A 14614-nucleotide genomic window follows, 5' to 3' on the forward strand; every position below is an offset into this window, starting at 1 on the left:
GCTACTTTTCTGCTTCTGTTGTCTCCTGGTGGAAATAGTAACTGTAATGCAGTGCAGTATGAAATGTGCATGATGTTTTCTTAGATCTTGTGTGTGTGTGTGTGTGTGTGTGTGTGTGTGTGTGTGTGTGTGTGTGTGTGTGTGTGTGTGTGTGTGTGTGTGTGTGTGTGTGTGTGTGTGTACAAACCATCTGTTATGCAACATCCATCAGGTGGGGTCTTCATCTGATAGGGTAGTGGAGGACTGTTAGACTCAGAGCCATCTTCATCGTCGTCATCGTCATTCTCTGTACGGCCTATTGGAATACACAAACAAATATTTATATTTTAATGATGAACAAGTGGATATAGATTTAAGGAAATACGCTATTTTGTTGAACATGTTATCCACACCTTCTCTTTTGCATCGCTGCAACCCACCATTATGTGTCAATGGCTGCTCTGTCTCGAGGTAAAGCTGTGAGAAAACAGGTCGGGGCACCACGGTGTTGGACCTCAGCGATGCCTCAATGGAGTTATGGAGGACTTCCTCAAAGCGCGTGGTCCGCAGCTGGCCTGCATAGGAGTTCCCCATTGGTGTCCTGCAAAAAATATTCTGTTAACTTTGACAGCAGTTAGGTTGCATTGACTATTTAAAAAGAGCTCAATGCGGTAAGTGTCTAATGAACTTTACAACAGTCAACCGTTGTTACTTTCAGGCATTCAAAGAATAGACTAACCAGCCCTTCTATTTACTGCATGATTTAGTATTTAAGTAGTTTCAGTTTGAGAAAGAAACAAGAAAAACTGAATAAATATCAGTCATATCTGATTAACTATGTCCTCTTAAGAAATAAAAAATTATGAAATAAACTCTGACTAAAGGATTCTGTTGGTCAAAGTTTAAGCCCACTGACAGAAGAAGAACACATGTACTGCTTTATATTGTCAAGTCTGCCACACACACACACACACACACACACACACACACACACACACACACACACACACACACACACACACACACACACACACACACACACACACACACACACACACACACACACACACACACACACACACACACACACACACACACACACACACACACACATTGAAATCCAGTGAAAGCAAATCTCTTTCACATCTCTGGCACAGTAACACACACAGGCCCGCACACACACATTGAGAGTGGATGGCATCTGTCCAGACAGCATGCCGTAAAATCAGCTGCTCTGACAGAGTCAGGACACCCTGACCTAGACGCTGCACACTGTTTTTTTTCTCTCTCACTATGCATCTCTCTGGTTAGCCTCTCCTCTGCTCTCCAACACAAGAGGCACATGCCAAAAAAGCAATTATTTGAAAGTAAAATGTGAAAATGTGCCCTGAATACTGTTGCGGTTCAACATGAAAAAATGAATACATTTGCTTTAAATAATTAGATTTATTATTTTAGTCAATGTGTTCATGTTTTTGGAGTTTTACATTTTTATTGTTCTTAAAATGTGTGTCTGAGGCTTTTGAAAAAAAGACAACCACCCTACAGATTAGATTTGAATAATAATGTGTTAGCAGTAACGCTCGACAATGCTGCAATAATGCCTCCTTTTTAAAATTAGATGAACTGCTCGTTCATAAATAAGATGCTAAACAAACGTGTAGTAAAAACAGACTAACCCAAAGCGACGTTGAGTGCTAAAAGAACTGGATCAGTGAGGAGGGAAATAACTTAATCCCCATCCTCGAGTCTAAACCATTGCTTCTCAAACTTTTTTCAGTAATATACGCCCGTTGAAACATTTTCTCAGCCAAGTACCCCTGACCGACCCGAACATTTTTGATAGAAAAAGCCTATATAAATAATTACAATATAGTGATGTTCCATCAGTGTGTGATTTATTAACTCCTTCATGCATGAATTACAACAAACTAAGGATATTTTCATCTTATATGCATGAGACATTTTTCTAAAACAGATTTTTAAGTAATATATGTTTAACAAACCAATGAACAAAATGATATATTATGCAAAAACTATAAAATACAATACACAAATATTATAATAAATCCACAGTGGTGCCTGCTATGCAACTATACCATCCGAAACCCATGCATATACAAGAAAACAGCATAACATTAGCAGTCTCTAATGTAGTTAAAGGGTAAAAAAAAAAAAACCCGTTGTAACTGAAAAAAATGTGTAATTATAAACAAACTACAAACTAAACAAACATACAACGCATACGATGCCTAAGTGCTTTGGCTGATGTTGTGGAGGTACTGACTGATAAACTGTGTAGCAAGAACTCCTCGACATGCAACCTGAAGGTCATTTTAACGAAGAGAAAACATAGTCAGATTACAGACTTAGAGCTGTTTGGGTCTTACATTAGATTTGAGCAGGATCACAGCTTTCCTTTCAAATCAGTCACAACGAGGATTTTCTCTGTTTCATAACATGAGTCTCGGAACCAACACATTTACGGCAAAGACAGAGACAATATCAGTCAAACAAAAGCATTTTCATATTCATTTCAAACCTTTATTTAATCAGATTGGTCCCTTGAGATCATAGATCTCTTTTTCAAGGGAGACCTGCAGCATATAGGTTCCACATGAAACATAAAACAATAAAGGACATCATACATTATATTTACAGGATACATTTACATAGTTATAGACATTTACAAGTGACTGCCCATAGTATCAACGAGCATTTCATTTAGCCTAGCTTTAAAAACATTCAGAGGAATGAGATTGCTCAGTTTCAATTCTTGCTGAAGATTGTTCCAAGCAAGTGGAGCTGCGCACATAAAAGCTGTCTTACCTAAGACAGTCCTTGCTCTTGGCACATCTAACAATACTACATCATGCGATCTCAGACAATAGCTGCTTGCAACTCTCTGTGTTATCAGAGAGCAGATATAATACGGGAGTTTACCCAACATGGCTTTATAAATAAACGTGTACCAATGACTGACCCTCCGTACAGTAAGTGATGGCAAACCTGCCTTGGCATACAGGGTACAGTGATGAGTAAGTGCTTTACATTTTGTGACAAATCTCAGTGCGCTGTGATAGGCGGCATCTAACTTGTTCAGGCAATAGGCAGGTGCATTCATATAGATCAAATCACCATAGTCCAGCACAGGTCAAAAGGTCACAGTGACTAGCCTTTTCCTGGCCTCAAGCGAGAAACAGGACTTGTTTCTGAAAAAGAAACCTAGTCTAACCCTCAGCTTTTTAAGCAGATTATTGACATGAAGTTTAAAAGTAAGACAATCATCAAGCCAGATACCCAGGTATTTATAACAGGTAACCACCTTTAGTACTTGTCCTTGCATAGTAACAATATCTAAAACAGGCTTTGGTGTCTTTTTAGCTTTTGAAAATAGCATTACCTTGGTTTTCTCACCATTTAAAAGAAGCTTAAGCTCAGCGAGCTGAGTCTGAATAATGTTAAAAACAGCCTGTAATTTAACACCAGCCTCCTTAATGGAGGGACCTGCACAGTGCATCAAAGAAATGTAAAGTAGCTTCATTCACATTTTCACCCAAACTGTTGATATATATAGAGAATAAAAGTGAACCTAAAACAGAGCCTTGAGGAACACCATTAGCAATGTTTAACCACTCAGAAGATAGCCCATCAAAGTGAACACATTGGGACCTTTCAGAGAGGTAGTTCACAAACCAACCCACATATGGATATGCCAATACTGAGTAGCCTCTGCTTCAAAATGTGATGATCGACGGTGTCAAACGCTTTGGAAAGGTCAATAAATAGAGCTGCACAACTCTGCTTATTATCTAAAATACTCGTAATGTCATTCACCACTTTCATTGTCGCAGTGATGGTGCTATGTTGCTTTCTGAAGCCTGACTGATGTTTAGACAGGATATTATTTTTACATAAAAACTCCTTTACTTGTTCCCTCACTAGGCGTTCGAGCACCTTCGCCAGAACTGATAATTTAGAGATTGGCATATAATTATTTAAAATAGTGGCCTCCCCTCCTTTTAGTAAAGGCAAGACATAAGCTGACTTCCATACTTTTGGAATTGCATTTGTGTTGAGGGAGAGGTTAAAAAGAGTAGTGAGAGGAAGAGCAATAAAATCTGCAGCTATCTTTAAAAAGAAAGGTTCTACGTTGTCCGGGACAGCCGGTTTCTTAGGATCTAACTTGGTTAAGGCTTTATTAACAACATCAACAGTAAACGGAGTAAAACTGAAAGGTTTTTCAGACCACATTGTTCAGAGTCACGGATTGGGGTGTTCACAGAAGCAGAGTTAGAAACAGAATCAAACAGAGAACCAGAGGACACAAAATGCTTATTAAAGCAATTTAACATGGTGGCCCTGTCCGATATAGAGCCAGATGCTGTGGTCAGGCAAGGAGGTAGCTCATTACGGATCTCACCAGTGGATATCGATTTTATGGCTTTCCAAAATTTCCTAGGATTATTTAGGTTTTCTGTGGTAACTGACAAATAGTACTTCGACTTAGCACTTTTGACATTTGAAGTGAAGCTATTCCTTAGCTGCCTAAAACGCAGACATTCTACCTCTGAGCCTGATGAGCTTTTGCCCAGGCATTGTTTCTCTCATGCAAGAGACTGGACAGTTCAGCAGAAAACCAAGGATTGTCTCGTCCCTTTACTCTAAATGTACACAGGGGTGCATGTCTATCAATGATCTCCATAAAACCAAGATAAAAATAAGACCATGCAGTTTCTACATCAGCACACAGATCGATTTTTACCCAACCAAACCCAAACAGATCATGACCAAAACCCTGCTCCACAAAATGTTTTATGTCTCTCTTAATAATAATACGAGGTTTAACCTTTTGAACCTTAGTGTCCCTCATTGTGGCTACAGCACAGTGGTCACTCACATCATTCGCAAATACTCCCACAGAAGAGTATTTATGGGGAACATTAGTTAAAATGAGATAAATTAGGGAGGATTTACTTGGGGACTTAATGTTAGGGCGAGTAGGACTGTCAACAATCTGAGTAACATTCAAAGAGATACAAAGGTTTTTTAAATCCTCTGACACTGCAGTTAACCAGTCCCAGTTAAAATCTCCAAGTAGCACATTTCCTTGTAGTCTAGCTGCAATAAAAGATTTGCTCGCGAAGACAAGGAGTCCTTGCCAGCTGAGGGGGGTCTGTAACAACCCACCACCATGACCTGTTGACCCTTTGCCACTTCTATATTTAAGGCGAAAAATTTGAATTGCTTACTGATTTGGAAACTAATGTGGATACACTGAACTTATTCTTAACATAAATGGCGACGCCACCACCTTTATTAGGCCGGTCGGAACGATACACATTATAACCATTTAAGGCAAAAATAGATTTATTTAGCCATGTTTCTGATAAAACAATGACGTCAGCGCCATTGATATGGATGAAACCCAACCCAGACCTAGCTTTAAAATCAGCAGGAGTAGCGATCTGACTACTACTACTGGGCGGACCATGGTTAGGTTGTACATTTCCTGACAGTAATAGCAACAAAAAAACCAGGCATCTTTTCCTCTTAATCGACACACATACATTGTCATCTACTTTAGAAACACCGGAAAAGTCTTCAAATATGAATTTTAGGCTCAGGTTAGACGGACGAGCTATCGTACAAAGCTGCCTGAAGGGATGAATTGCAACTCTTGACAGCTACGGTATACCTTTCATATTATATATTTAATTCAAAAGGTATGTAGCCTTTAACAGCGAGCCAAGTAAGTCATTAACACTACTAGAAAACCCTAAATCGGTCTTTATTTTTTGGCTTTCTGCATGGCCACAGATTTGAATAACTCTGTAATCGTTCCTATTGTGCAATAAGATGGGGCAAACCAAGGATATCAAAAGTAAACAATCGCAGCAGGTCAACCTAAAATTGAAAAGTGTTGATAATATTTATGAATTAAACAAAGTAACATATCCCACATTTGTGATAATATCAACTCACTCTTAGGGAGCATACTTTGGCATTTCAGCCACACTGGTTGGCTACATCTGCATGGTATCAAACAATGTTCCACATGATTTTACAACGGGCTAAATCCTGACGTTTTTTTCTTATTTATATATTTTTCTCCTCTTGAAATTCAAGCTGGGCAATGGACACACTCTTTTTCTCCCGCAAAAACACCTCACCAGCCACCTTCTGCTTCCACACTTTCATATGTAAAGAAGTGGTGCAGACTTTTAGAGCCTTGCACCACTTTGTAGAGAGACAAAAAGCTCTGTCATAACACAGCCGGCGCTGAGAGGAAGTAATCACACCTTCTACCAAAGAGCACACTGATCTTTTTACAACCAGAGGAACTGGAGACAGGGAGGGAAACAGGGAGAAGATGAAAGCAGAGAGGTGTATTCCACATTTCATTGAATCTCCACCAAAATCCTAAATCTATGACCAACTGTCAAGTAAAATAAATAATATAACACATACTGTAAGTCTTACCGGTAATCTGAAGCCATGTTTTCATTGGATGGTTGCTATTCCTCTGCCTCACATTTCAAAAAGTGTCTTGTGTGGACTTGAAGATACTTGGACAATACTTTTCTGCAGGTATTGATAGAGGATACAGAAGCTGCAGGAGTTTATAAGGTCCTTATAATATAACAAATAGATATGCTTTCAAATCTAGGGGCTGTAAGGAGGCACAAAGAAGAACCTAGTGCTGTGCACATTGTGTTGTTCAGACAAAATGTGGCTGCATGTGCGCTCTCCCAGTGTTGTTCCACCCCGAATGTTTATTAAAGAATACCTCTTCTTAACAAAACCAAAAGAGCCATTGCACTTTAAAGAAGACATGTATCAGAGAAATACGCTGAATGTAAAACTTTTAATGAAGCTTTGTTGATCTTTTCTCCTCCCCCTCCTTCTTGTCTGCCTGACGTGGAAGTGGGAGATCCTTTCATCTCCCCCCTCCTCTTCTTCTCTGCCTGTCCTTCTTTCACCCTGGGGAGAGACACACTATTGTAGTGTTTTATGACCCCTTGGACCCCTTTCCCACCACCACCCTCAAACACACAACCTCACACATACAAACCTGCAGTTAGGATCCCTTTAAACTCTGAGCCCCATACAATCCACAAGCTATAGTACCACACTACAACAAGTATGTCAGCCCTTTTAAGGAGTTCCTACTATAATATGACTGATTAACTGTCAAAACAATACTGTTGATGCACCATACACGTTTTAAAAATACATTTAACTTTCTTAACCTGCATTGAATAAGTGTAATTCTAAAAATAAAGACATAGGATCATTTATTATCATCTATTTGTATGCTACCAAAAATATCTTATCTGAATAATACAATGGTAAGATATGCAATGTACTGGATCATGCCACGAGAATACATTTGGGAGGAGGACTTTGCATTTTTCCCTGCTCAGACCATGCTAATACATGCAAACCCACATAAATCCTCTCACAGTTCTCAGGCCACTGATGTATTAGTTTGAGGGACGTCTCATGACCGTAAGGTCAAAGGTGAGTCCAAATAACAATGTATAAGTAAGACTTTGATTTGGGCTATACTTCTAATACATACTCACACAAACCAACGTGGATGCACACACATGCACCTACGCACCCACACGCTCTCCCATGGGCTCAGGCTCAGTGGACACAAAGGGCTTGTCTTGTGGGGTGAAAGGTCATCCTGGGAGGGGTCAGATAAGAACCCCAGGCTCTTTCTCTGTTGGCCAGGCCCACATACCAGCCGTACACACACAAACACAAGCAGCATCCCTGCTATTCTCTCTTTCTTTTCAGGCTGACAAGCTGAGTTGCACTCTTCAACCTCCACCATGCACCTTGAATAGCAGATCACATTACACAGTCAAACACAGTCAAACACACACACACGCACACGCACACGCACACGCAGACACACACACACACACACACACACACGCACGCACGCACACACACACACACACACACACACACACACACACACACACACACACACACACACACACACACACACACACACACACACACACACACACACACACACACACCAATGCATGCATTTCAATGTGTGGCAATTTGTGGAAAAAGAATATCATCAAAATCTTGAGTGTGTAGGTGTGTTTGTGTGAAGAGAGAGAGAGAGAGAGATAGAGAGATAGAGATAGAGAGAGAGAGAGAGAGAGAAAAGGCAGAGAAATGTCAGCTGGTCAGTGCAGCATCTCTTATTAGAGGAAAAAACGTCCAGCTTTGCAGATGCTCTGTAATTACTGACCTATAGCCATACACATATGAAAACGGATGTCAGCTGTACACACACAACCACACAACCACACAAGCAGAGCGTCAGATGGGTTAATCACTGACCAGTGACCCATATCAAATGCTCTCATTCACAGTTGTCTCAACAGACACTGGATCGATGGCCAGCTCGCCAACTGGCCAACTGTTCAGTCAGCCATTCAGCTTGACATCCACACACTCTTCCACACACACTGAGCTGCTCCACCACTCAGCTGAAGGGTCAAACTGCAAGAACCCTCTTACTCATCATTTAGAAACAAACAATGAGTTCCTTCTATACATGCCATTACAAACGTGCAATCTTTCACATGTAAATTCCACACATGGGAAACACACACTGTCTTCTACGAGCTACAGTGAGACAAAACATTATGCCGTATGTCTATCTTCTGCAGAACACTCAGTGTGTGTCTACTTACAGAGTATGCCAGAGTTTGTCTGAAGAAATGGCTGGAAGGCACCGAAGAGGTCCAACTTCTTGTAAATTCAATGCCTGCTCTGCCTGTTGCTTTGTTTGCTATCTCGCTCCACGTCCTTGAGCAACTTTTTTTCTTCTCTCTCTATCTTGCATAACGTGTGTTGTCTACAGGCGTGCAAACCTGAGTGGAAATGTACGTTGTTATGGATTTCAAATTTTCCAATGACAACCTAAACTAATGTGATGTTAGATATTCACATATCAAACTTGGCATTAAATGTTATAAGCAGCCTCAGAAGCCAGTAAATACACACACAAACTACAGCCATATTACAACATATTCATAAAAGAAAATAAGAGGATCTATAAGAGAAATGTATTTACAAATATCAAATTGTAACACATTTCCAATACATCAGTTTTCCTGTTGAAACAACTTTTTTGAAAAATGAACCTATTCTGGTATGTTGTTGTGTTACATAATAGCCTACCAAGAAGTTAGATTAAAAAAAATTCTCTTTCGTTGCAGCCAACATTGCTTTAATCTTTCACATTAATTGAGCATAACTTTTTTGGAAAAACAAGAAATTATGTGAAGAGCTGCATTTGAATATCGGTTAAGGCTTTGAGTCAAATAGGTACTGTATAACATACTATATACTTTATATTATATAACAAAGAGAAAGACCAGGTAGAAATTATCTATAGCTTTGAAATAGTTACACATTGGAGAAGCGTGTTAACCGTTTACAACTAGTTAAAAGATGAACCCTAATTATAGGAATGAACATGCAGACATTTGGAGGATAAAACGGATTCCCAGGTAATTCGAAAACTCCACGTTACAGTATATGAAGAAAAGCACTTTAAAGCATGGCGATGAAGATAAACATGACCAAAGTGTGAAAGACACATACGTAGGCTACCATATTTTCCAGCACAATAGCCTCATTAAACAAAACTATTATGCAGTGCCATAGTTTTTGCACATTTGAAAACATATTTTTTCCTGCATCAGCAACAACTGAACAAACAGTGAAGGACTGTTTTTCATCACCAAAAAACAGGGAGGCTAACGTGCTCTACCTGCAGAAAAAACTACGGTAAAATCAACAATGAAAAAACAACATTAAAAGAACTTACCTCTATAACCCAGCGGGAGAAGCAGAGTAACTATTATTCATGAAAAGCCTGAAAGTTGATCCAACTTGCTGTCACCATGTCTTCGGCGCGAGACCTACGGCGGGACCGGGTGTCGCGCGTGTCATCACCTCTGATCCTCAGAGTAAAGGTCCCTCCCCCCTTCCTAGGAAAAATGGTATGGTCCGAGCGGCGGATGACCACTTAAATGCGTTTTTCCCAGTCTATGATTTTTCCCCAAAACAAGTTCAAAGAAGGTATGTACTATCGTAAATCATGTCACATGTAGCGAAAAATGCAAATGTGGAAATAAATGTCATCTATACAAATGTAAAATCAGATAGTCCTAACTCTAGAAGTAGACACATCGAAGGCTAATCTATGACTGTGTGATTCTCACAGGTTAATAAAGCTTATATACCACGTGTTGTAAGCTTCCTCACAAAACATGTGAAACGTATTGTTGAAATATGGCGTGTTACAAAGTCAGACCATCCTGAAAAGGTATCATCTCCCCACAAAATTAAAGACCGTGGAAGATGCAACTTGAATCAGGGCAAGCAGTCCTACAATCTCAAATAACATTGAATTCCCTCCAATTTAGGCTACAGTAGAAATAAGTCAAACAGAACTATTTATTCATTATTGTGCATCTCTTTAACTACTGATTTTGAAGTGAGAACAAGCTAAACATTTTTTGCATAGCCTCTAAAATACAATGTATGTTTATGTATTTTTATTTAATTAGATATCGATGTAACTTTTATTATTTTAAATTATTTTGTGATTATACAAACATTCAAACACATTTGATGAATGGCCGAAGAATAAACATTTGTATTAGTTTATATTATGTACAACTTTGCACAGCCTTGGTTGGGGCAAGGGTCAGAAATAACTCAACTAACAATATTTGAGTGGTTAGCAGTTTTAGCAAAACATCTTGATTGTTGGCAAAAGTAACAAAAACTAAAAACCATTGAGTTCAAGCAGGCCTAAATCAGAACGTCTTATGGTCATTTACAGACGTATGTCGCCCTCTACTGGACAACAAGTGGAGTTACAGTGTGATGGTAAAAGGACTGAAGGGGAGAGGAGAGGGATGATTGTAACTATTTTAACAGTAGCTTTGTTTTGCAACACTACGTGGCCAGATATGTAGTTTAATTCCTGTAAATAGATGGTATATTACGTCCTTGTATGAGTAGAAGAGATTCTGTCCAACATACATCCCTTCTCTTTCCAACAACATGGGCAGAAGTATGAATATTAAGTGAGTATGTCACAGTCTCAATGGAGGGATCCCACCTTTGTAGCATCACAAAGGTTTATTTCTCACTCAGCACCTCCCCTCTCTCCCAGGCAATCTGTCATGCTGATGGGATGAGATACAGACCCCCCCACCCCCTGTGCTTAATGTTCCTGAGGCCAAAGCGGACCAACAGAGAGACAGGTGAGTACGTAAGGGACATTTTAGCCATAATACCCAAGTCTTGCATGTCAAGTTGGGAGCAATGCATGATGAAAAATAGATTTTGCAGTTGTTTTTTTTATCAGTGCATTTAGTGTTTGATTTAGGATGCTTGAGAGATGGCTAATGCATGATATTGCATTTAAAAAATTGCTTGCATAAAGATTCACATTTCATTATTACAATACTCTAAATCTCATCTGCCACATTAAGTCTTAGTGCTGTCAATTACCACATTCTAATGAAAAAAGAAAGAAAGACAATGGCAAACTGATCCGTGATTTAGATATTTGAACACTGATCTTTATATATTTTTTATTTTTTTATTTGTTGTTGCACCTTGTGAGATTACCATAGTTATTAGGTCACATTAAACACAGAGTAATGGATGCACTGGCAACACAACTATGGTTTTATTGTGCTGTATTATTGAAATCCTTGTATTATGTACTTTGGATGCTGCAGTCTTTGGGAGTTCTAAAAATTAAGTACAACATCACATTTACTTGCAAGATACTTTTGAACAACAGTATTCTTAGATTTGTCCATGCTCTTTCTGTCTGGCAACCTTTCACCCACTAGTTTATTGCTGGGACTTCAGGATGTAACAGCTTTGAAAGACAATGTTTTGCAGCTTTATATAATAGGCCATGAACATGAGAAGTCAGTCAATCACATTATTTTTGCACAGTAACTGAATCAGAATTATTCTCTAATGATAATGCTTAGCAAATCCATCAGCAGATTAAACGGTTCTTCCATCTGATAAAGTCATAATGTCGTTTTATTCATGATGAATACACAAATGTATTGGTTGTTCAGACCTCAGCTTTTATTCCAAAGTGATACCTACATCTATATGCAGAGGATATTTATAAAAACCACAACTGTTTTCCACTGTGGTCCTCCCTCCTAATTACAGTTTACATTTTGTCACTGGGAATCTCATACTTCATCCTTTGCGCTGCCCCAACTGGGCAGTGCCAATCTGTACAGTGGCATAGCCATGGCACGCCAACACAACATCCCCTGATGGGAGAACAGGTGTTGGACAGGGTCCAGTGGAGCAGAGCAGAGTGGGCTGCCATGATATATCAGATGAACTGGCCGTCTCCTCTGGCCCGAGGGAGGGGGACCCAGCCATTTATTAAGTGTGTGGATGTGTGTGAGTGTGTGTGTGTGTGTGTGTGTGTGTGTGTGTGTGTGTGTGTGTGTGTGTGTGTGTGTGTGTGTGTGTGTGTGTGTGTGTGTGTGTGTGTGTGTGTGTGTGTGTGTGTGTGTGTGTGTGTGTGTGTGTGTGTGTGTGTGTGTGTGTGGGTGTGCACAGAGCTTCTGTGAGGGCAGCAGCAGTACAACAATGAGCCCGACTAAAACTGATTGGGACCCAAAGACCCAACAGGGAGGCAGGCTAATCTGGGAAATCCCTGAACAAAAACTGTACACTTTAGCTTGAAGCAATTTCAAAGTGTACAACCCACAGAGGGCCTACTGTTTTGGCATCAGGTAGCTGGACATAAGGCATGCATAAGACAATAAATTAAAAGACAGCATTGGGTTTGCGTAGGCCTTTTTATAATTTAGATTAATTAAAGAATAAATATATCTGCCAGCATTGCATAAACAGAGCGGGATTCACCTGACTACCCATCTATTATCTGTCACCTTTACTTAGCTGACATGATGTTTTTTGTGCATTATATCTAAACAAATGTATCCTATCCTTTTTTAGATGGCCTTAAAACAAATCCCAAGACGCACTTCTGTTTCCTGACTCAGACCTTAAGAACATGGTTTATTGGGCTTTTGATGACAGTTTCTTAAGTCCCTTTACTGCTAATTTTACAGCCAATATGACACTTGGTATGATGATTTGCTCAGTCGCTGTGGAGCCATATTGGCCTAGGCAAGGCTTGTATTTCCTGTTAATGGGTTGAATATAATATTTTATGTCCCGTTGCTATAGCCACGGTGCTTAACTTGTGATGTAAAAATAGTCAGGCCCATTCATTTTAGTATAAATACTTCACTTCGCTTCAAGACACAGACTGAGCTGTATGTAAAACATGTCTATTTGAATGTGCCCCGGCAGAGGGAAAAGGTATTGCTACTTTACACATAATGACGGCCCAGGTCGTTTGGCTGAGAATAATGGAGGCTCCGCTGTTAAGCATATCACTCTCATTAGGTTTTTACACACTGGTCCCACCTAACTGGAGATGTACTTGTTTGAACGCACACACACATGCATGCATTCACATAAAGAGTGCACCCTCACAGGCACACAAACACACACACCGTCTCCAAAGTCATTAAATCCCTTTGAAAAGAGGCCTCATTTGAGAGCAGCAATAAAAAATTTAATCATTTTATTACCAAAAGAGTATTTAACAAGTGGGTAATGAAACGCCAAAGGCAGGTTAGCTGAGTTTAACCTTCATAGAGGAAGCCATGTATCACATGCTGCCCCGAGGCATGGTGGGACAGAAATGTCATCCTCCATTATCCACCATACCTGAAGTGTGGCATTGCGCGGCTGGCAGGCAGGCGTCTCGCTCTGCAAGGCGAGGCTGACGGGAAATTAGGGGGAATTCAATTAATGGACGTTTTTTACGCACCAGGGAGAGGGCACAGCTGCACACACACACCTTAATGCGAGATGCACACACATCGTAACAAATGTAACACTCTTTTGAACACATGCACGCAGACCTTAAAGCATATCCTACACATCTCACACTGTGAGGGGCTACTGATGGGACAGGAGAGCAGGAGGAACACATGTTCTTCCCCTGGTTAACAATCACTCTCTTTCTTTAGCTCTCTTTTTATACCTTGAGTACATAGTTGGTTCTGTTGAATCCCCTTTTCTCTCTATCTCCCGGTTTGATGTGAAGCATAGGAGTGGCAGCTCCACTAGTTTCCCTCAGCTGGTCTATTAAGGGGAAAATGAGCCAGAGGGGGACACTCTCAGTCTGTCACCATAAAGGAACCATACCTCCCTACCTGCCTACCTGCATGCCAATTGCTCTTATAATATACCGTTAAAATGCCCTGCAGTGTAAGTGCGGGTCTGACTGTGTGTGTATGTGAGGAGGCAGAGAGCGAGAGTCAGGAAGAACAGCGGGAAGGGAGGGGTTGAATCACACAGTATATGTACCTGTTAGAGAGTAAAAAAGTGCTATTTTCAGAAAAGCAATTGCCAAGTCCTTAAGGGAGGGGAACTACACCAGCCACCTCTGATAGCACCAAATACAGGCCCATACATTACGTCTTTCAATTTCTTTGACACACAG

General features: G+C 40.1%; 1 protein-coding gene across 4 annotated transcripts in view; it reads right to left on the minus strand.

The window, feature by feature from the left end:
• Window positions 1–9982, minus strand: part of greb1 (growth regulating estrogen receptor binding 1) — a 29744-nt gene extending 19762 nt beyond the window's left edge. The window contains exons 1-3 of one of the 4 annotated variants that reach the window (XM_079663543.1): window positions 9854–9982; window positions 420–580; window positions 188–295 (exon numbers count right to left, since the gene is read on the minus strand). In XM_079663543.1, coding sequence (XP_079519669.1) covers window positions 188–295; window positions 420–573 — 262 coding nt within the window. In that variant the 5' untranslated portion in view covers window positions 574–580; window positions 9854–9982. Of the gene's footprint in view, window positions 1–187; window positions 296–392; window positions 581–8711; window positions 8775–9853 lie in introns of those variants that run through there. The other 3 variants (XM_079663542.1, XM_079663546.1, XM_079663545.1) reach the window with 3 other exon arrangements.
• Between the last annotated feature and the right edge of the window lie 4632 nt (window positions 9983–14614).

The sequence above is a fragment of the Notothenia rossii genome (assembly GCF_949606895.1).
Source record: "Notothenia rossii genome assembly, chromosome: 2".
Taxonomy (NCBI): Eukaryota; Metazoa; Chordata; class Actinopteri; order Perciformes; family Nototheniidae; genus Notothenia; species Notothenia rossii.